Source organism: Gracilinanus agilis, chromosome 5 (assembly GCF_016433145.1).
Source record: "Gracilinanus agilis isolate LMUSP501 chromosome 5, AgileGrace, whole genome shotgun sequence".
NCBI classification, from domain to species: domain Eukaryota; kingdom Metazoa; phylum Chordata; class Mammalia; order Didelphimorphia; family Didelphidae; genus Gracilinanus; species Gracilinanus agilis.
In genome coordinates, this window is record NC_058134.1 from 8,887,604 (window position 1) to 8,911,649 (window position 24,046).

At 41.8% G+C, this 24,046-nt stretch overlaps 1 protein-coding gene across 1 annotated transcript in view; it reads right to left on the reverse strand.

The window, feature by feature from the left end:
* Nucleotides 1-21,825: 21,825 nt before the first annotated feature.
* The window catches only part of LOC123249717 (anterior gradient protein 3-like), an 83,073-nt gene continuing 80,852 nt past the window's right edge, over nt 21,826-24,046 (reverse strand). The window contains exons 8-10 of the mRNA XM_044678851.1: nt 23,539-23,553; nt 22,820-22,906; nt 21,826-21,875 (exon numbers count right to left, since the gene is read on the reverse strand). Coding sequence (XP_044534786.1) covers nt 21,826-21,875; nt 22,820-22,906; nt 23,539-23,553 — 152 coding nt within the window. The remainder of the gene's footprint in view (nt 21,876-22,819; nt 22,907-23,538; nt 23,554-24,046) is intronic.

A 24,046-nucleotide genomic window follows, 5' to 3' on the forward strand; every position in this document is an offset into this window, starting at 1 on the left:
CTTCCTGACCTCACGTTGGGTTTTCTTGGCAAAGATACTGGAGGGGTTTGCCATTTTCTTCTCCAGTTCATTTTACAGGTGAGGAAACTGAGGCAAATGAGGTTAAGTGACTTGTCCAGGGTCACATAGCTAGGAAGTGTTCGAATCTGGATTTCAACTCTGAAAGATGAGTCTTTCTGACTCCACATCCAGTGCTCTCTCCACTGAGCCACCTAGCTGCTCTGATGATCAGAGTTAATGTTGCTATAATGCTCTGCATACAATGTCTCATGCCTTGATCTCGACAATATATCAGCAGGCAGAAGCTTGTCATCCTTCCTGCCCTGGAGAAAGTCCTGTGAATGGAACTTTTCTGGCTTCATTCCAATTGAGAGAGTAACTTTGTGTCTACAGAAAATGTTTGTGAACTTCCTCAGCATTGAATGTGACCTCCCAAAGGCCATCCCTAAAAAGCATTGATCCCCTTGGCTAAAAGCTGAGTGGGAGATAGTAGCCACAGGTTTCCTTGGCTTCTGGTGAGGAAACTGGGGCTTTGAGAGAAGGCAGTAGCCCTTGGATAGAGATGGAGAAGAGGCTTGAACACAGGTCCTGCTGACTTCCAGGCTGGGATTCTCTTCACTTCCCCTTGCTTCTGAGATGGGCAGCAAGAGAATTTCCCAGAATCTCAGGATCATGGCATTGGGAAGGATCATAAGGGTCTACTTTCTCCAATCCAGATCTGAACAAGGTTCCCATTTTTGACATCCCTCATGGGAGGCCATCCAGGCTTTGCCTGAAGACTTCCACTGAGGGAGAGCCTTGGGCCTCCCTAGACAACCCAGTCTTCTTGAGGAGAACTCTCATGGTTAGGAAATTTCTTTCCAGCTCTCCTCCCCCCAGTTCTGTCCTCACGGCCCATACAGGGGCCCAGACAAATTTCCTCCCTCTTCTGGCCACAACCTATCAAATACTTGGAGATGGATATCATGGAATCCTCAGTTTTGTGCTGGAAGAGAATCTTAGAGGTGATCTAGTCTGACCTACTGGTCTTACACATGAAGAAGCATGTCTCCCCTAAGTCTTCTCCAGGGTAGACATTGCCAGGTCCTTCAGCCGATTCTCCTAGGTCAGTGAGGGACAACCTTTTGAGCTTGGTGTGTCAAAATTCACCAAAAAACCGAGCATCACTCAATTTGAGAAAACCCATAATTTTGTGACATTTATGGTTTAAATAACAAAAATGTATAATTGTAACATCTAACTTTATTTAATAAACCAAAATAGGTAAATGAATAGAGGTAGAATTGTCATCTATAGTGCAAAGAGTGTCTACACTACATTACAGCAAATGTTTCATCCTCGGCATGTGGTCCCATACTTCTCTGTATGTGGCTGGGTGTCACAGAAAATGGCTAAGCATGTCAGTGCTGACACACGTGTCATAGGTTTGCCATCACTGTCCTAGAATATATTCTTAAAGCCGTTCATTGAGTTCTCCCTGCTCTAAAAGCTCTCTGCCAGCGAATGCCCTTCCCAACTCACGGTAGCTAGTGGTTAGACAGACAGTCTCAAAGTCAGGGAAACCAGAGTCCATGCCATGCCTTTGACCTCAGCTGGCATAGTAGACTTTGGGCAGGTGGTTTGCCCTCTTAGGCCCTCAGCCCACTCTTTAATACTCTGTCTTTGTGTCTTTTTCAGCTCCAAATATTTCATTCTGTGGTCTGACTAAGTCTAATTACCGAAGTGACCGGTCTTTGTGTGTGATTCCCCTGCTCGAGAAGTTCCGGTGATTTCTTGTTGCCTCCAGAAGAGGCCGTACTCTCTTCAGCTTGACATTCAAAGCCTTGGTCCCTGGGTCCAACCCATCTTTCTAGGTTTATGGCCAATCGCAGCCCTTTGTGCCCTCTTGTTTCAGCCTTCTGGTTGGCTGGGCTCTCTCCCATTTCCCTGGCTCGTGGGGTCTGTCCCCAGTGCCTGTAATAGGCTTCCTCTTCATCTCTAGCTCAGAAAAATCCTCGATGCCTTCAAGGCCTCTTAGCTCATGGTTGACCTGCTTACTGCCCAAAGTCCATCTTAATGTCCCCATTCCCTGGTGCACTCCTTCCCCCGACCTTGGAATCATTTTGTCCTTATTTTGCCTCTAGTTATCTTCACTCGTCTATGTTCATGCTGCCTCCTCCCCCATGGAGCGCCAGCTTCCCCAGGGCAGCCTCTTACAGCACACCTGGTGTATAAGGTTGTCCTTGCTGTTGTTGCTATTTGTCCTTCATTGTCAGAGAGGAGCCACGACATCGTGTGGTGATGTCTTGACTTGGGCATGAATAATAAATATGTATTGAATGAATGAACGGGTTGTGATTTGAAGTAGTGACAGAAATATTCCCCCTGGAAGTTGTCCACATGGACAAGATCACAGCTTACATGGTCCTAAATTGGGAGATCGATGGCACCTTAGAGAGCTTTGCGTCCAACTCACTCCTTTTGCAGAGGAAGAAACAGAGATGTGGGAAGGTTAGCTGGTTTGCACTGCCTGTAAGGTTCTCAGGTGTTATTGGAATCCTAGATGTCCTACCTGGCCCTGGAGCTCGCGAGGATCTCAGAAGACATTCCATCGAGCCCCCCATGTTTAAAATGACAGTGAAAACATTCGTGCTCTGGGTTGGGGGGGGGGAGCAGCCATCCGGAAAGCATTTTGATTTTTGGTTCCATTCTAAATTTAGCCCACTCTCAGGAGAGAACTTTGGGCTTCCCAGTGGAGTGGGCTACTCTGGAAATGGAAAAGGTCCCATTTCACTTCCCAAAGAACCAGCTTCATGATAATGAATACTATTGAGCTGGCTCATCCATTTGGCATGGTCTAAAGACACGTGGACTAAGAAGCCATCTGATATCTGACTTGGGAGGTCCTATTGGTAAGAAACAGCAAGCTAGTATCCTCCCTTGGGTGGAGACCTTGGAACAGCAGAGCAGCTGTTGGAAGCTGTCATCCTTCCTTCGGTGGAGGAAATCCCAGGAACGGGACTTTTCTGGCTTAATTCCACTTTGCCCAGTAACTTCAGTCTGGAAAATTCCTGTTCAATTTTTCAGAGTTGGAAGCGACCTCACGAAGGGGATCTGGTCTAACCTCTACTGGGGGAAACAGACTGGCTCCTTTGATTCGTGATTAACTGGAACCAAAGAGGGAGGCATCCTGGAAAAAATCCTTGTCACTCCAGAAATAGCTAAAGAGAAATGGCTGCCACTTTTCAAAATGGCTCCCACCCCTAGAAAGGGGAAAAGAATGAGGCCAAGAGAACTGAAAGTTGCCTTCTGCGGTTAAGTCTCTCTTGAGCCCCCTAGAATAGAAAGCTTTAGGGTTCTATACCTTGGGAAGCTCAGGCAGAGGAACTTTACTCTTTGGGGCTCCCATCTTTCAACAAAAAAGAAGAACAACAGTAAAGTACAGCAGATCTCATTTCAGAGATGAGGAAACTGAGGCCCATGGAGGCAAAATGTTGAAGGGTTTTAGATCGAAGGCTGGAAGGGATCTCAGAAACCACCTAAGCCAATCCTTTCATTCATGAATAAGAAACTGAGGTGCAGAGAGACCAAGGTGCTTGCCCAAGATCACACAGAAGGGAAATATCAGAGAAGGGATTTTAACCCTGTGGAAGGGATTTTGATGCTAAGTTTGCCAGTCTTCTTGCTTTAATAAGCTAACTCCCTACTGGTCTAATCAAATCCAAAGCTTAAACATCCAAGCTCACAAATGCTAGATTTTACTTTACTAAATAAAAAGTCTGAGTCAATATACACAAAGAGTACATGGGCTGCATGTATGTATATATTACATGTACATATCTGTATGTATGCACATATGCTAATGTGAGTGTATGTATACACACTGTCCACTGGGACTTTAGGATTAATTATTCATTAGGAACAGCCAGATTTTGGAGTGAAAGATTATCCTGTGTTTTTCTTCACTTCTCTCCTGGGGGGAGGGGGAAGGTCTTTTTTATGGTTACTATCCTGCTTTGTGCCCCTTTCAGTGGAGGCTTGTGAATTATCTGGAAGCCCAAGGTAGTGGGCAGGCGGGGCTTCATGAGAAAAGGAAGAGAAGAGGCCCCGGCGGAAGGGATCAAATCATTCTAGGTCAGACCTTCATTGACTGCAGGGAAAAAACTCACCAGCTATACAAGGTAGTTTTTCTAATCGTGTATCTTTTGGTTATTTTTGATTTCTTTTGTTTTCAGCATTACAATCATTTCTTAAAAACAAAACAAAACAAGACAACAAACCCCTTACCTTGTGTCTTAGAGTCAATACTATTTATCCATTGCAAAGCAGAAGAGCCTTAAGGACTGGGCAATAGCGGTTAAGCAGCTTGCCCAGCTTAGTCTGAGGCTAGACTTGAACCTCGGACCTCCCCTCTCTAGATCTAGCTCTCTACCCAGTGAGCCACTTAGCTGCCCCTTACAATATTTATGTATTTTTTAAATTTTTTTCATGGTTGCATGATTCATGTTCTCTCCCTTCCCGCCTCCCAGAGCTGACAAGCAGCTGCCTTGGGTTATACGTGTCGCATCACTCCGTACCTCATTCCAGAGTAATCCTTTTGGTAATAGAGCACTCTTTGAAAACCCAAACCCCAAATCCTATACGCAAATACCCAAGTGATCAATCATATGTTTTTCTTCTGCCTTTCCACTCCCACGGTTCTTTCTCTCGATGTAGACAGCTTTCTTTCCCAGAAGTCCCTCAGAGTCGTTACAATCATTTCTTAATATACTCCACCACCCCCCCCCCCCCCAAATACTCCCTTCAAAGAGAGACTTGGCCCAAAAGCCCCACCATTAAAGCATTCTTGGAATCACTAAGTCTCGGCATTGGACGATACCTCGGTGGCCCTGGAACCAAGTTTGGTTCCGAAGGACTCTCCACGATGACCGTGTCTTTGCTGGGGATCCGACGGCAGAGCCAGCCTGAGTGAGGGCTCACAGCCTACTGGTTCCTAGTTCACCCCATGAAGAGGCCTCATGTAGCCCGCATCCCCCCAGTGTGCACACAAATTGTACAAAAGTCCTTCTCTGCTGGCACCAGCTCCATTCTGCAGCTGTCGTCCCCTGCCTCTCTAGTGGAGGAGGAAAGTCTGCGGCTCTTCTTCATAAGAGGCAGTGAGGATGGAGGCCAGGCAGAACCGGAGTCAGAAAGGCTCCAAAAGGTTCCCGCATGACCCAAGACTAGATCCTGCTTTGCTCCGAGCCTTCGACTACTCGCTTAGACTTACAGACCCTGCTAGTGTCGGGCTCTGATTTGTTGTGCAAGTGCTGGCTGTCTGCGATTCCACCCCAGTGAAATGGCAGCACCCTGATGTGCTGACACATCAATCAACAGGTAGTCAATAAAGCTCTATTAAGCACCTATTAAGTGCCAGGCACTGGGCTAAGCCCCTGTTACAGAAACATAAACGTCAGCCTGGCTTCATGTCAAGTGTGCTGGGCGAGGACTGCCTTGTTTTTATCTCTCTGCTGTTTCCAGTGCTTAGCCCACTGCTGGGTACAGGGAGGTCCTAGAGATGACTTCCTGGCAAACTTGCTTCCCAGCTGTGTGACCCTGGGCAAGTCACTTAACCTCCATTGCCCAGCCCTGACTACTCTTCTCTCTTGGAACCAAAACAAAGTACTGATTCTAAGGCAGAAGGTAAGGGTATAAAGAAAAAAAAACCCTTTACCCTTCATTTATGCTCATATCTTCCCTCTGGTACTTAGGTCCTTTTTATCCTCTTTTGATCGTATTTGTGCAGAGCTGTTTACATGCTGCCTTTCCACTGAACAGTGTCCTCCTTCCGAAAAGAGATTGTCTTTAGCTTTCCTTTTTGCCCCCAGTCTTTAGCTTGGTGCCATCTAGTAGGTGCTTGTTGACACACTCACTGACTGCTTAAGAAGTGTTGCTGTCGACGGAATGGAATAAATGTTGGGAATGGCAGTTTGGGCGATTCTTCCTTTTAAGGCCCGGGTCAAGATTTTGTGACTGAAAAGTCCAGTCAGTTCTACCCGTCCCTCTGACCTTGGTGGTAGAGATCCTGTTTCGCTCCACTTTTCATTCCTCCAATTGAAAGTGGGGGGAGAATTATTATGAGCCCAGCAAAGACCTAAGACAACTCCAAGGGACTCGTGATGAGGAAGGCCGCCCGCCGCCATGGAAGGAACTGATGAAGGCCCAAAGCAAATGGAAACAGACCATTCTTTGCTTCATTTCTTCCCTGAGGTTTTTTCTAAAACAAGCACTATTTGTCTTCTGCCATATAAAGAACATGGGAATAATTTATCATATGATAGCCCATGTATATCCTATATCATATTGCTGGTGGTCTCAGGGAGAGGGGAGGGTGGGGAGGAAAGGAGAGAACAAAAATCACAGAATATCCAAAAGTGATTATTTAAAATTGTATCTCCATGTAATCTGGGAAAAAGAAATAATTTTAAAAAGGAAAGGAAGAGAGAGAGAGAGAGAGAGAGAGGGAGAGAGAGAGAAGAGAGAAAGAAAGAAAAAAGAAGAAAGAAAAAAGAAGAAAGAAAAAGAAAGAAAAGAAAGAAAGGAAGGAAGGAAAGAAAGAAGGAAGGAAGGAAGGAAAGAAGGAAGGAAGGAAGGAAGGAAGGAAGGAAGGAGAAAGGAAGGAAGGAAGGAAGGAGGAAAGAGAGAGGTGGGGGTTGGGAGTGGGAGACATTGAGTTTGTAAAGTACCCTCTTACTCCCCAGAGCCTGGCTGACCTCTGGCTTCCTGGTGATTCATTCAGCAATGGCTCTGTCCCTGCCCACTTTTCAGTTCTAGGATAGCCCAGAAAGCAAACAGTGGAGATATTTCCATCATCATTTCACTCCCTGTTCCCTTAGCTCCTCGTCATCTTTCCAGGTCTGCAGTTCTTCAGTGAGCCTTCATGTGGCCCCACAGAGGGCTGTGTCAATCTTTCCAAGGCATCCCATCTCCAGAAGCTATTAAAGCAGGATGTCCCATAGAAGCTGTAATGTTAGAAGGGTTTGGGGATTACAGCTAAACCAGTTTCCCCCATCCCTATTCTCCACAACCAAATAAAAGGCTCTCCTAGGCTAGTAACTCTATCCATTAATTATTAAACATGTTCTACCCCCTGAAAGTTGGGGAGGATGGATTTCGTAGGGTTGGTTTGGCTGGATTTGGCCCCAGAGCTTTTCTACTAAGGAGGAGGGCCTCTTCCCCTCCAGCACACCTCCCTTAAAGCATTCCAGCTTTCTTATTAGATCAGGTTAGAAACAGTGAGGTGATCATTCCTCTCTCTCTCTCTCTCTCTCTCTCTCTCTCTCTCTCTCTCTCTCTCTCTCTCTCTCTGTCTCTCTCTCTCTCTCTCTGTCTCTCTCTGTCTCTCTCTGTCTCTCTCTCTCTCTCTGTCTCTCTCTCTCTCTCTCTCTCTGTCTCTCTCTCTGTCTCTGTCTCTCTCTCTCTTTCTTTCTATCTATCTATCATTCAACTCTATATCTGGCCTTCCTGGGGTACATAAGAAAATGGATGCTTTTCTATTTGCACATTTGCATATAGATTCCTTCCCTCCTAAGCCCATAGTCTACACAGCTGCCAAATTCACATGTTTAAAACCCAGATTTGGCCATGCCACCCTTTCTTGATGGCTTCCTACTGCTTAGGGTACAAACCCAAATACTGGCATATCTTGGCATATTGGACCCTCCACCTTTGTCCCATCTACCCTTTTGGTCTTTCTCTCTACTCACTTCTGCCTCATAAAATCCTCAGCTCCATAAGACCCTTTCCCCCTCATTTCCTTTCCCATCTGAGGATTATTATTGGCTCCCTCTGGAAAGTCCTCCAAAACGAATGGATTGTAGCTTTTAGCAGAAACATCCCCATTTTGAATAATATAAACCATTGGATTTTGACTTCCCAGCAGGCCGCATTAGAGAGCTGTTTGCCCAGGACCATATTCTCATGATATTATTGGTTGTTCAATTCCTACTTGCAAATCTCTGTTCCATGTCCTACTTATTCCATGTAGTGAAGCATGATTGGCTGAGATGGTTGGTCTCCTTTCGAATTCCTGCCAGTCTCTGTTTTCATCTCCTCCTGCTAATGAACGTTGACTTATCATGTCTGATTGGTCCATGGAGAAAGTAAATGAAACGTCCTAGAGAGAGATTACCAAAAAGATTGTTGTTGGCTCTGGAGCTGAGGCCTCAAGGCATACACTCAGCAGAACTGGAGAAGGTGTTTTACCTCCATTAAACGGTTGCCTCCCCAGCACACACACCAAGAGAAAGCCAAGCTCTAGTCCTGGAGGTAAAACAGAGGATTAGAACTTTTAATGGCAGTATCCCCATTTTGAACAATATCAATCATTGGACTCCTTCCCTGCCTTTGTTGACTAACAGCATGTCTGATCAAGGGTAACGTGTCGTGTTCAACATGTATTATAGTGTATGAAATGACTTAATATTTAATCTGGCACAACAGAGGCAAGAAATGACAAATTTGGATAAAGTTACTAATGTCCAGCACGGCCCCTTTATACACAAGCAAGTGTCGCAGAGTGCTGAGGGCTTGGCCAGACATGGAAGATGCCAAGAAGACTCTATTCCAGGCCATCACCAGTCAGCCTGACTTTTGTCTTGCCACTGGACTCTGATAACTCTGGAAGAGAGAGTAAGACTGATGACTTTATGCCACTCTGCCTCACATCTGATTCATGCTCAAGTCAAGATCTCGCTCCTCATGATGTCATTGGTCTCCTTTGAAAATAAGGACAAACAACAAAAACATACACATATGCTCAGATTGAGAGCTAGAAGGGACCTTGGAGTCCATCTGGTTCAATCTTTTCATTTTACAGATGAGACTAGTGAGACTCACTGAATCACATCATCTCTTTGGCATTTCAATACTTGAAAATGCCACCATTTTGAGTTGAACCAAAGCAGTGATTCCCAAAGTGGGCACCACCGCCTCCTGGTGGGTGTTGCAGCGATCCAGGGAAGCGGTGATGGCCTCAGGTGTATTTCTCTTTCCTATTAATTGCTTTTAAAATTAAAAAAATAATAATTTCCAGGGGGCTAAGGAATATTTTTTCTGGAAAGGGGGCAGGAGGCCAAAAAAGTTTGGGAACCACTGAACCAAAGGCAGAGAATACAACACAACAAAAGAGATATTCAGGGCTCAGAGTGCTTCTGGATCCAACACTACATGATCTTTAAGGTCTCTTTCCATTCTCAACATTCTCATCCTACCTGTGGGCCAATCCCTTTATCTCTCTGGGTCTCATTTTTTCCTTGTAAATGATGGGTTTAGAGTTGATCTTTACTTCTCACCCATCTTTATTGTATGTAAACCTGGATGAATACACCTGGCTTTGATTGTGGTGCTTTGGATATCACTTTGAATAAACTGGTACCAGCCCATTTTTTCCCTCTACTTGCACCCTCTGGAATGGCTTAACTTAGGCAATCGGTCAACTCACAGTTATTGCCTGGGTGTCTTAGGAGAGGTACCTCATCTGTGTGAAGTCCTCAGAGAAGCCTAGGATCTGAAAAGGCAGGCTGGGCACATATCAAAAGCAAGGGATAGCTGACGGACATTTGGCCACGCCATTGATATCCATTTGATGGCAAGAAGCCCTGTGGAAGGACCTCAGTATCTAGGGTGGATGTCTTGATTTACAGGAAGGCATGAGTGAGAGTTAAATGTATGGCGGTATGACCTGAACCACTCAGTCTATGCTAGCACGCCCGAGTACTCCATCCATGCTTTAAGAAGGTAAGAGTTTGAGGCTGTGGCTGCTGCGGTGCTCATGATCACTCAGCCCAACTAGTGAGGAGCTTCTCCAACGCTAAAGAGCCTGGTCTTTGGATAATAGACACAGTCTCTTCCCAAAGCTGACCGTGCAGCCCCCTGAGCTTGGTCGTCTCTTGGAGAGCTCATGCTCCATTGGCACAGACTTGAAGAAGGCCGTGTCCCTCCATGCCACAACAAAGTAGCTTAGGCAGGACTTAGCATACGTGAGCAAAGATCTGCTCCAAACATTTCCCATTCGCCTCGTTTTTTCTCCTCTACACTCTGAAGGAGAGCAGGCCCCAGTCCCCAAAGGGGCCTTCTTCTTCCTCAGCCTTCACAGTTTGCCCATCATAGGTGTGAGACATGGAAGTAGCTAAAATCCAGCCGGGCTGGTGGCCCAGTTCCGACTTCAGTTTCAATGCTGAGGTGTCCTAAAGTCTCAGGTCTTCTTGGTCAACTAAGCTGAGGATTTTTTCCTTCTTTTTGTTCCGGTCTGGTGCAAATATTTACCTATTGGGAAATATAGGACTCCCTCGCCTCTCGTACCAGCCATCTGCTGAGAAAAGACCAACGCCCACCTGCAAGGAGACGGATCTGGGCGAGTATCCTGTTCCTTCAGGCACCTCATTCATGACAACCAGTGTTAAGTGCCTGGATTTATTGGAGCTGCCAGGCACTAAGATTAAGGCTGATAAACTCCCCAAAGGGGAGGAGAATTGCTGGTGGCCACAAAGATTGTTGTAGAACTCTTTCAGGGGCGATCTCTCACAGGGATGGGGGATAGAGGAGGGTGGCAGGCAAGAGCTAAAATGCCTTCAGCTGGCCCTGTGACTGAGGACCGAAGGACTCAAAGCAGGAAAGGGCCTTTAAGATGATCTCACACATTCCCTTTGTTTTACAAATGAGGAAACTGAGCCCCACAGGTGAAATGCTTGTCCAAGGTCACACAGATTAAAAAAAATTGACTTCAAACTCGCTGATCTTTTCATGAGACCACCCTGATTTCTCCTCCAAGATTTAGAAAGACCGTAAGAGGGATGGAAAAAGATTTGTCCTTGACTATGTCCAACAGTGACACGAATGAAAGAAATTCATCTATTTGTGTAAGATGAGAAAGAATGGCTCCGAGTGAGCCTGGGTGCCTAAGCAGAGAGGAGGGAGATGATGATTTCACTCCCGTGAGATGCTATCTCCGAGCTAACAGTCATGGAATTCACAAGCTTCCCTGAAATGCTGGCTCTTTCTCTCCTCAGCACAGACTTCTTGGAATCTGGAAAGTTAATCTGTGTGGGAAGGGAGAGGCCCATTGTTTCCACCTGAACCCTTTGGGTTTCCTGTTAAAGCAACAGTGCACAGGTCAGCAGGGCTACTTTTAGACTGTAGATCCATTCTTTGGAGGTTCACTGCTTGCCTCAAATACTGACCTCACTCTTCTTCAGAAAGGACTCTCCTTGGAACCCAGATCTCTCTCAGGACCTCTCCTTTTTGGATTGAGGTGACGTTAAGACAGTGATGCTCAGTTTCTAGGTGAACACACTGATTTCAGCTGAGCTGTAGACGGGGTTAATTAGTCCACGGCCTGACCCAAACTGAACTGCCTCTAAAAGGCCGCTAGGAAGGATGATTGTATTACATACTTGGAAGGGAAATCCAGAAAGGTGGACCATTGAAGTGTGCTGCTCATTTGGGGCAGCGTGATTTAGTTGTTGTTTCACTGGGGAACAGGATTCGAAACAATCTTGGCAGACTCGAATTCTGGGTTGAGCTGGAGAAGACAACAGGTAAGTAATAGGGATCCGGCATTCTGTTCCCCTTGGGGCGAATAATCACTTTCCCAAATGAGACACTTTGAATGTGCATGGCTAGACAGCAGCTTGTCTCAAAGATCTGCAGACTTTATCAATGTGAGACATAGATAAAGCATTTATCAAAAGTCTACCATGTGCCAGGCACTGTGCTGAGTGCGGGGAATAGGTAGACAAGCAAAAAGAGTTACAGTCTCTGTCCTCAAGAAGCTTATAGTCTAAAGTGGGAAGAAAATCCAAAAGGGGAAGGTGTCAGCATGGGGGGAAGTGGAAGGAATCAAAAGAGATGGAGCCTGTGCCAGATTGAAGGGAGCACCAGTGGAGTGGGTAACTTCTCTCAAATGGGAAATACACGTTATTCCCAAGTCACAAATATACTGAGCAAGAAAACAGACACTTCAGTTCATTAAGAAAGGCATCCAGGGGGGCAGCTGGGCAGCTCAGTGGATTGAGAGCCAGGCCTAGAGACAGGAGGTCCTGGGTTCAAATCCGGCCTCAGACACTTCCCAGCTGTGTGACCCTGGGCAAGTCACTTGACCCCCATGGCCCACCCTTACCACTCTTCTACCAAGGAGCCAATACACAGAAGTTAAGGGTTTAAAAAAAAAGAAAGGCATCTAGTCAAAGGAAGGTAATCACAATACTGTTTGGTGCCTGGAGTAAAGCCATCAATTCTGGGCATCAGTTTAGAAGGGATGATGATGGATTGGGGAACGCACAGGGGAGGGCAGCAAGAAGAATTTTGGCAGAGGGAGAGCATAATGATATTCAAGAATTGAGATGACTATAATGTGGAAGGAGGAGTTAGATCTGTTCTATGTGACCAATATGGGCAGAACCAGTAACAGTAGAGAGGAGTTAGAAAGAGACCAATTGAGGTTTGATATCACAAACAACTTTATAACAGAACTGGCCTGGGAAGGAGAGATTTTTACTTGGACCATCCATTCCTTCACTCTCCTGGAACCCTCCCTATCCTATAAATTATCCTTAAGGATAAGGAGAAGTTGCCTAAATTCACACCTAAATAATTAGTACACTCTTTCCCCCATCCCTTGAATTTCTTTTTTGTTTGTAAAAATATTTTATTTTACCAATTACATGTAATAACCAGTTTCCATGTAAGTTTTCTGAAGTTATACGATCCAAATTGTTTCCCTCCCAACCTTTCTTTCCCCCCTCTAGGAGTTGACAATTTGATCTGGGTTATACATATATTATCATGAAAAACCTATTCCCATATTGTTCATTTTTGTAAGAGAATAATCAAATAAAACCAAACCCCCAAATAAAAACTCAAGTAAATTAAAGTGGAAAATTGAATAATTTGATCTGCATTCTGACTCCAACAGTTCTTTCTTTGGAGGTGGATAGCATTCTTTTTCATAAGTCCCAGAATTGTCCTGGATAATTGCACTGCTGAGAGTAGCTAAGTCTTTCACAGTTGATCATTCCACAATATTGCTGCTACTGTGTACAATGTTCTCCTGGTTCTGCTTATTTCACTCTGCATCAGTTCATGGAGGTCTTTCCAGCTCTTTCTGAAATCATCCTGTTCATCATTTCTTACAGCACAATAGTTTCCATCATCAACATGTATCACAATTTGTTCAGCCATTCCCCAATTGATGGACATCCTTTCAATTTCCCATTTTTTGCTACTACAAAAAAAGCAGCTGTAAATATTTTTGTACAAGGAGGTAATTTCCCCATTTTTAAAAACCCCTTTGGGATACAGACTTAGTAGTGGTATTACTGGATCAAAGGGTATTCATTATTTTATATCTCTTTTTTTGGTGAGTGCTCAATCTATACTTAATGTATTTTAAAATTTATTTTGATTTCATTAAATATAAAATCTTAAAAAATATTTCTTAAAATTTTGTTTCACAATCTTTCCCTCCCTCTCCCTGAGAAGGCAAATGACTTGATATTGATCATATGCATCAAGTTATATAAATATATTTCCATTTTAGCAATGTTGCAAAAGAAAATATAAGCGAAAAAATAAAAATAAAGAGAATAAACAAAATATGTTTCAATTTGCATTCAGAATTCATCAGTTCTTTATCTGGAGGTGAATGGCATTTTTCATCATGGGTCCTTCAGAATCATCAAGGATCATTGTCTTGATCAGAGTAGCCAAATATTTCATAGTTGGGCCATCTCTACAATACTGCTATTACTGTGTACATTGTTCTGCTGGTTCTTCTCACTGCACTCTGCCTGAGTTCATGTAAGTCTTCCCAGGTTTTTCTAAGACCATCTTGCTCATCATTTCTTATAGGACAATAGCATTTTATCCTAATTATCCACTATTATAACTTACTCAGCCATTCCCCACTTGATGGGTGTCCCCTCAATTTCTAATTCTCTGCTACCACAGAAAGATCTGCTATAAATATTTTTGTGCAAATGGTCCTTTTCCGTTTTCTTTTATCTCTTTGGTATACAGACCTATTAGCAGTATTGCTGAGTCAAAAGGTATACACAGTTTTACAGTGCTTTTGGCAGAGTTCTAATTTGTTCTCCAGAATGTTTGGATTAGTTCACAACTCCACTGAAAGTGAATTAGTGAATTTTTTCCACATACCCTTCAGTATTTTTCATTTGTCTTTTCTGTCATATTAGTCAATCCGATAGGTATGAGATGGTGTCTCAGGGTTGTTTTATTTGCATTTCTTTAATGAATAGTGATTTAGACCATTTTCATATGACTATAGATTTAATTTCTTCGTCTGAAAATTGCCTATTATATATTTTTACCATTTTTCAAATGGGTAATGGATTTATTTTTATAAATTTCATTAAAAAATCAGAATCATCCTCAATCAAATATTCAAAGAACAACAAATTCAGTACTATGTAAATTATTTGAAAAATGGATAAAAAAGAATCCTGTTCTCAAAAAAAAATTGAGAAATGAGGTATTTATCAGTGGAATTTGCTGTGAAATTTCTGAGTTTTGTTTTCTTTTTTTTGGATGAATTATTTTTATTTAGGCAAATGTTTTTAATTTCACGTTATGAAAATTATTCATTTGACATTCAGTGATACTCTGTATCTCTTCTTTGGTCATAAATTATTTCCTTATCCCTAAATCTGAAAGGTAAAAATTTCCATGATCCCCTAATTCAGTTCTGATATCACCCTTTATATCTTAATCATTTATCCCATTTTTACCTAATCCTCATTTGTGGTTTGACATCTTGGTCTATGCCTAGTTTCTGCCAAACTTCTTTCCAGTTTTCCTGGAGACTTTTTACCAAATGTTGAGTTCTTAACCCCAAAGGTTGGATCTTTAGGTTTATGAAACACTAGAATACTATGATGATTTACTATTGTTTATTGTGTACCTAATCTATTCCACTGATCCACCACTCTATTTCCCAGCCAGTATCAGATTACTTTGATAATAACCATTTTTGTAATATAATTTGAACTCTGATATCACTGACCACCTTTCTTCACATTTTTTTTCATTGACTCCCTTGATATTTTTGACCTTTTGTTCCTCCAGATGGATTTCATCACTTATTTTTAGCTCTATAAAATAATCCCTTAGTAGTCTGACTTTTATGGAACTGAATAAGTAAGTTAACTAAAGTAGAATTGTCATAACTATTATTTTGGCTCTATTTACTTTTAAGCAGTTCATTTTTCTTCATTTATTTGAATCTGTCTTTATTTTTGTGAAAAGGTATTTTGAAATTGTGTTCATATAATTGCTGGGTTTGTCTCGGTAGGTAGACTCAAGTTTTTATACTATCTGTCATTTTAAATGAAATTTCTCTTTCTATTGCTTACTTCTGAGTTTTGTTGGTAATAAATAGAGATAATTATTTATTAATTTACATAAGTTAATTTTTCATTACAGCTTTGCTCAAATTGTAATTGTTTCCATCAGCGTTTTAGTTAGTTCTCTAGGATTCTCTAAGTATATCATCATGTCATTTGTAAGGGATGATAGTTTTGTTTTCTTATTGCCTATTCTATCCTTCAAGTCTTTTTCTCATTTTTTTGACATAGGTAGCATTACTAGAAAATTAGTAAATAATAGGCATACATGCTTCATGAACTCTTGATCTTATTGAGAAGGATTCAAGTTTATTCCTGCTATAGATGGTTTTAGGTAATTAATAGTTATCACTTTAAGAAAGATTACGTTTATTCCTATGCTTACTAGTATTTTTTAATGAGAATAGGTTTGTATTTTGTCATATGTTTTTTCTGTATCTATTGCTATAATCATATTGTTTTTGTTATTTTTTATCAATACGATGATAGTTTTCCTAATATTGAATTGGCCCTGCATTCCTGGTATAAATCCCATCTGGTCATAGAGTATGATCCTTGTGTTGTATTGCTGTAATCTCCTTGCTAGCACCTTATTGAAAATTCAGTTTTGCTCATCTCTCATTTGATTTTCAAGATTTTCATTTTGGTGTTTAATTGAGGACTTTAAATTTGTTCTTTTTCCAGGTTTTCCAGTTTCATGCTGAATTCATTGATCTGCTCTTTCTCTCTTTTACTGATGTATGCATTTAGAGATATAAATTGTATATATTTGCTTTGACTGAATCCTACAAATTATGGAATGTTACATCATTATTACCATTTTTAAATAAAATTATTGATTGTTTCTATGATTTATTCATTGATCTACTCATTATATAGTATTTGTTTATTTTCCAATTAACTTTCAACCCATACTTCCAGGGCCCTTTATTAAATGTAATTTTTATTGCACTGTGGCCTAAAAGGGGTACATTTAATATTTCTGTATTTAGCTGTATGGTTTTTACACCCTAAAATAATGATGACAAACTTTTGAGAGACTGAGTGCCCAAACTGTGACCTTCATATGCATGTGAGCCTCCCCCTTATCCCAGACAGAGAATGGAGGAAGTGCTCCCATTAGGCTGCTGGGCAGAGGGGCAGGTGATATGAACAATGTCCTCAGTTATAGTGGAGAGAGGGGAGAGAGCAGCATGGGTGCCATAGATTCGCTATGGTCAGTTTTTGTGAAGGTGCCCCGTACAGCTGAAAAAATGATATATTCCTTTTGATTCCTATTTAGTTTTCTCCAGAAGTCTAGCATATCAAACTTTTCTAAGATTCCAGTCATCTCCATGACTTCTTTCTTATTTTATAGTTAGATTTACCTAGCTCTGATAGGAGAAGGTTAAGGTCCCCAACTAATATAGTTTTACTGTCTAGTTCTTCCATAATTCATTTAAATTTTCCTTTAAGAATTCAAATGCTGTTATTTGGTAGGTATATGTTTAGCATTGATGTAAGTTCATTGTCAATAAATCCTTTTAGCAAGATGTAGTTTCCCTGATTATCTCTTTTAATTAGGTCCATTTTTGCTTTTGCATTGTCTGAGATTGTGATTGCTTCCCTTCTTTTTCACTTTAGCTGATGCATGACAGATTCTGCTCCAGCCCTTTATTTTAACCCTATGTGTATCTCTATTTCAACTTTGTTCCTTTTAAACAACATATTGTTGGATTCTGGTTTCTAATTCATTCTGCTCCTACTTCCATTTTATGGGTGTGTTCATACTATTTATATTCAAAGTTGTGATTACTAATTGTGCACTTCCATCCATCCTATTTTCTTCTGATTATCCTATTCTTTTTTTATATTCTGTCTCTCTTCTCAAGTCCATTTTGTTTCTTTCTATTGCCTTCTTTTATCTGCCCTCCTTTTATCACCCCTACTTTCATTCCTCTCCTTCTCCTTCCCTGTTAGATTAGATAAAGATTTCTATTACCAAACAAGTATGTATATGTATTTTCATTCTTTGAACCCCTCACCCCTAACCTCCTACTCTAAAATTATCTACTTTTTCTCTTATGCATTCTGGAATGCCTGCTCTCTGGGTAACAAAAAAGTGTTCGTCTCTATGCCGATGATTCTCAGATCTAGTTATATAACCCTAATGTCTCCGTTGATCTACAGTCTCAGGTATCTAACTTCCTATCAGATACCTCAAACTGGGTGTTCTGTAGCCATCTTAAACTCAACATGTCCCAAATTGAACTCATTATCTTTCTCCAGCATACACTTTTTTGTCATGACTTCCCTATTAAAATAGAAGGCAGCACCATAGTCCCAGTCACTCAGGTTTGAAATCTGATGACATGCTCAACTTTTCACTGTGCTGCTCCCCACTCCCATATACAATATGTTGTCAACCAAGCGTAGTTTCTACCTTTGTAATGATATATATGCTATATGTGTGTGTGTGTGTGTGCATATATATATGTGTATATATATATATATATATATATATTTATAATTGTATCTACTTCCTTCTCATCTTGGACACTGTTAATACCCTGGTATAGACCATCATCATCTTAGGCTTGGACTGGTGCAATAGGCTTTGGCTGATCACTCCCACTTCGAGTTTCTTCCCACTTGAGTCCATACTGCAAATGACAAATTGATATTCGTAAAGTACAGGTCTGATCATGCCATCCTCCCATTCAGTAAACTCAACGGGCTCTCCATTGACTTCAGGATCAAATATAAAGTCATCGGACTTTTAAGGTCTCTTATTTCTTGACCCTTTTCTATCTTTCCTGTGTTCTTACACCTTAACTCCCCTCCACATACTCTGTGAGCCAATGGGAGTGACTTCCCTGCTGCTCTCCACATACGATCTCCTGATTCTGTGCCTTTCTCTGACTGTCTCCTCTGCCCAGAACATTCCCTCCTCAACTCTGCCTTCTGACTTCCCTAGCTTCCTTCATGTCTCAGGGACATCCTACCTCCAAGGAGCGTTTTCCTGATATCTTATACAAAAAAGGAAGAAGCTGAGATCAAATGATTTGCCTGAGTTCATACAATCAATAAATATGTCGTAAGTGTGTACTACATGCCAGGTGTTAGAAGAGTCAAATCTCTTGTCTTCTAATCCCTTTGACCTTCTTATCATGCCACACCTATGTTGTTAGTGGTTTCCTATGATGAATTCTTTGGTAAAACAAATGACCATTTCCCAATATTATTCTGGAAATGGGAAACTTAAATCACTTAGGGACTAGTGTTGAAGCTGCATGGCCCCAGGGGAAGAAACATTGGATTTTCTCTCTGAGATTACCTACAATTTCTCTTGCATAAATCTTGTTCGTGTATTGTTGTTCACCTCTTGTCTCTACCATTAAGCATGTGAATTCCTTGAGATCTTGTATCTTTTTTACTTTTCAATATAAGTGATAAATGTTTGATAATTGACCAACTAAAAATCAAAGGACTGGTGTTTGAATCCTGAATTTTTCATGAATCAACTGTATTTGTCCTTGGCTAGTCACTTAATTTGTGAGCCTCAGTTTCTTCATTTTTATAATGAAGAACTTAGAGAGGCACCAACATGCCTTCCAGTATGTAGCATCTATGTTTAAAGCTGGGCATACTATTATTTTCTCATATTTCCACAAGCCTGAGAGGGGATTTTTTTTCTGATTGAACACCCTGAATATGACATTAGGATCAGTTATTCCCTTGCCATTCTAAGAGCCCAGCAGGGCAGCACATTTTTGTTACTTAACTTTCTGTAGAAAAGGACCTAATAACTGGGCAAAATGAGTCATCTAGAAAAAGTAATTTCAAGGCATTTTGAGCAATATGAGTACAGCATCTCTTATATGACCTCAAATTTATGAGGGCCATCAATTGTCATTTTCTAAATGGAAGCTGAGGAAAGAAATCTCACAGCCCAAAAGAGCAAATGTGTTGGAAAAGTGAAAGTAGGGAGTTTATTCAAAGGATGGAAAGATAGGTGAGAAAAAGAAGGCGAAGGAGAGAACTGTATTGTTCTAAGATTCCTAGAGATGGGCCAAGATATGGTTGTAGTTAGACAAGATGGGAGAAGGGAAGTCATTTTGCTTCATTGAAAGCATGAGGAAGGAACAGAGGGTCCAGAGCATGGTCTAAGCATCCCAACTGTAAAACACTGTTGGACTTTTCACTGTAAGAAAGAATGGATTCGTTTGAACACTAACCCTTTGGCTTCCCACCAGCCCTTTTACAACATCTGCTACCTACCATTCGTGCTGGTTTTCCATTCCTTCTCTTGACAAGAATTAAGAAAAGCAAAGACCTAGGGGGAATTTGAGGTTCATTGGGCCATTCTTTTTTTTTTAATTATGCACTTAATGACCACAGTCAGAAAAATGAGTGAAAATCTTTTGTTTTAAATATCATTCTCTTACAGCCTATTCAATGGTGAGTCTCCATCACAGAATTACAGAATCTCTGAGTTGGAAGGTTCTACAGTGACCATCACCCTACACTCATCCAAGAATCCCTTCAACAGCTCTCCCTGAGAAGGAAGGAAGATCCATTTTCTTCCAAGGCAGCCCTTCCACTTCCACAAGGACCATCTTCCATATAAAACACACATGCAGCTTCCACCCATCATCCCTCATTTTGTTTTCTGGGGCTGAGAAGAGCACGTCTCGTCTCTTATGGAACCACTTTTCAGATAGTTGAAGATAGCTCTCAGGTCTCCCGAGTATTTTTCTACCTTTTACATGATTGTAGTTCCCTTGAGCTTCATGGGTCTCTTCTGCTGAAAGCTCTCTAGTTTCTAAATACCCTCAAATGTGACCCTTAGAACCCCCAAACAATTTCCGGCTATCATCCGACCAAAGCGGAGGGCACTAGGACTCTCCACTTCCTCTTCAAAGAACCAAATATTTCATCAGTTTTTTTGAGATCTCGTGTCATACTAGTAACATGCTGAGTCTGCCGTCCACTCAGATCCCTAGAGGTTTTCAGCAGAATTATTGTCTTACACACACTTCAGCTATCTTTTCTTTGTGAAGCTGGTTTTTAAAATCCCAAACACAAGCTTAATTTTATATTTAGAAATTTCTTTATTAGATTCGGCCCAATGTTCTAGATTTTCGATGTCTTTGGGGATCCTCACTCTATTGCCAACATGTTGGTTACCCCTCCATCCTAGCCTTGTGCCATCTACAGATTTGCTCTACCCTGTCCAAGTCACTGGTCAAATAGAGAAGAAGCAGTAAGAGAAGTCCTGGCTACCAGTAGTAAGAGGACTCGGGCCAAATACATACACGGAAATATACATATACATATATGTGCACATGTATAATACACACACACGTGTCTCTCTGTTTGTGTGTAGTGGTCAGGGAAGAATGTTTGGGGTAGAGAAGTTGGAGGGAAATCGATGGCCTCTGAGGTCCTTCCCAGTTCCTAATCTACAGTACTATGTATGGTTAACCGTCCAGGGCTGTGATGGGACATTCCCTGGAGCATCGTCTGCCAACAGGACTTTAATTCCTTGAAGTCGATTATTTCAAGTTATGTGCCCAAGAATGAAGTTGACACCCCACCCACCCCCACCCCCCGCATTGATGTTTGGAGCCTGGAAGGCGGGATTTACAAAACATTTATTTCATGTTTGTACAACATTGTGAAAGCTCTGCAATTATACATGTCAGCGTGAACAGGAAAAGGCAGTTTCTAACTCACCTGCTGGTTATCCAAGGCTGACCCGAGCCAGCCCATCATCATCCAGCCAGCTACATCTCAAAGGGAGGCGGGACCCAAACCCCAAAGGTTTTCTGACTTCCAAGCTGGTCTTTGGTGTCCTACATCTTGCTGCTTCGGTTCAGTTCAGGGAGCATATTATTCACTAGCTAATAAGGAAGAAGAGCGTGGGATTCTGATGCTTTGGGAGCGGGGGTGAGTGGCTTCATGTGGCAGGACAGAAATGACTTTCAACTGTTGCTGGCCTCATGTACTACTCTTCACTGGGAATTTATATGGAGATTATATTATTATTATGTTACTATATTATTATAAATGTGTTTGCTGTCCAAGGTTCCAACTAGGGGCTGGATGGTGGCTGGCATTTTATGGGTTGATGTTTCCTTTGGCCTGGCTGCCATCAGCCACACCACCACCGATGATCCGTCTCCCTTGCTGCTGTTCTGTTAAATCGAATGCACTACCTTGTGGACTGCAGCCTGTAAGACCTGTGACTAGCCTGCTCTAGTGGCCGTTCTCTTACTTAGTTTCAAAACAAGGACTAAAACATTAGAGACCAGACAAGAGGCCCCCAATCCTGTGTGCTTGCATTGTGGCACCCCCCCCCCCCCACCTTAGGCTCCAACTAAATGATCATTGAATGTGCTTTAAAGTTGTGATGATTTCTGTGCACTTGACTTCTCTGGGCTTGGTGTGACTTCTCCACTGCCATTTATAACTCCTTCTGGATGAGTTGTAAGGCTTTCTTCATATTTTCTATTACTAAAAGGAGAGCAAGTAAAGGTTAGACTTAAAAAATTTATTTTTATTTTTATTTTTTTTTAAACCCTTAACTTCGGTGTATTGGCTCCTAGGTGGAAGAGTGGCAAGGGTGGGCAATGGGGGTCAAGTGACTTGCCCAGGGTCACACAGCTGGGAAGTGTCTGAGGCCAGATTTGAACCTAGGACCTCCCATCTCTAGGGCTGACTCTCAATCCACCGAGCTACCCAGCTGCCCCCCAGGTTGGACTTTTAAGAAGTTGAAATATGCATATTTGAATTCACTTCCATGTGTCCCATCCCAATGGCTATTTTTGAACCATCATCTAAGAGGGAAAAAATAACAAAAAGTTATATGATGTAAGCTCAAGGGATTGGACACATCATCAAAGGAAATGGGACAATTTGACTGTTGCTTGTCAATGCAGCATTGCCTCTTTGGAGTGAATCTTCTTGTTTCTCAAAATAGGTTGTAGTCCCAACATTTGTGTTTCCTTTAAGCATTTTTCTGGTAGTGGTCAAAAGGACCATAAAGAGGGGGCAGTGATTGGGGTTTTGTCCTAGATGTTTCCTAACACCTCCCCTAGAATAACCACCATTCCCTTGCCCATCTCCACTCTGCCTCATCCCAGAGACGAAAAAAAGCCATTGTTTATCAGACAAGCCATAGGGTTTGGGACTGGTCTCTTTGGGTAGTGGGCTACCATATTTTTGAGCTCCTATTTTTTATCAAGTTGTTGGCTCTGGAAGGCCATGTTGTTTCTGTGGGCACTTGTCTGATGTCATGTTATATATCTATCATACAGAATTCATCAACAGGGAGCATTGCTGAATATGGGAAGCAATTTGCCCAACAAGATTATGGCATTTTCTAATCTTCAGGACTTAAAAATGATCAGGAGTAACTCTCCCCCCAAATCTCAAGAGAGTCTGAGGCAGATACTTACACACTGGCAAATCTTGGGGTTCATATGTGTAGAGTCTATTAGAGTATCTTCCAGTGATGTCAGCTCTGACTGTTAAGGAGGGATCTGCTCCAAGAACAAATGTGTAATTAGACACACTCAGGACATGTGGTTTGGAGGAATGACATGATTTTCTAATAGAATAGAAGCTTCTTGAGAACAGGGATTGATTCATTTTGGACGCTGCATTCCTAGCAGAGAACGGAGTGCTGGGCAAATAGCAGACACTTAATCAATTCTGAGGGACCAGATAATCTATTAATTTTAGAAATATTATCTCATAGGATGAGAAAGTGCTGAGAGATGGGCATGTGCCATTATCAGCAGGGGTATCAAACACACCACCAGCCAGTGAGCTACTGTAGGTGGTCCACAATGCTCCAGAGTGCAGCCAAAATTAGATTAAAGTACAATTGGGCAATATTTATCAAAATAGATAAACTACAACAAAATATAGATAATGTTAACATGTGGTTTTCTAAATCAGTAGGCTGTCCTTAGAGATCCTTATGCACAGTTTAGTGGTCCCCAGTTATTTGAGTTTGATCTTCACTGCTGGGAAGGAATAACATAGAATTTGAACTTATATACTTGTAAAGGACCTCAGAGACCATCTGGTTAATTCCTGTTATCTTAGAGCTGATAGAACTGAGATGCAGCAAGCAATTCAGTGCTTTGTCATGGCTCATGGATTGCAGAACTAAAACTAAGAGGGACTTCAGAGGCCACCAAGTCCAACTCCTTCATTTACAGATGAAGTAAGAAGTTAGAGAAGAGAGGAGTCTTGTTCCATGTCATAGAGACAACAAGGCTAGAGATGGTATTTGAACAAGGTCTTCGGATGTCAGAGGAAGCCTTCTCCCCACCGTACCACTCTGAAAGTACCCAGTCCCTAAAAGGCACACAATAACAACATTAATAGCTCCCATTCATTAGTACATGGAGATTTATAAAGTTATTTTCTCATTATGTGCTCTCTGTCATCAGAATTGTAGATGTCCTGATCTCTATTTATGTGCAATTATTGGAAGGTAAATCAGTGACAAGAAAGCCTTTTTGAGATGGGTAAAGTTGATACTTTCTATTGGAGACCGGAAGATCCTTGAATTAGGTTTTTCTTTCCTTCCTTCCTTCCTTCCTTCCTTCCTTCCTTCCTTCCTTCCTTCCTTCCTTCCTTCCTTCCTTCCTTCCTTCCTTCCTTCCTTCCTT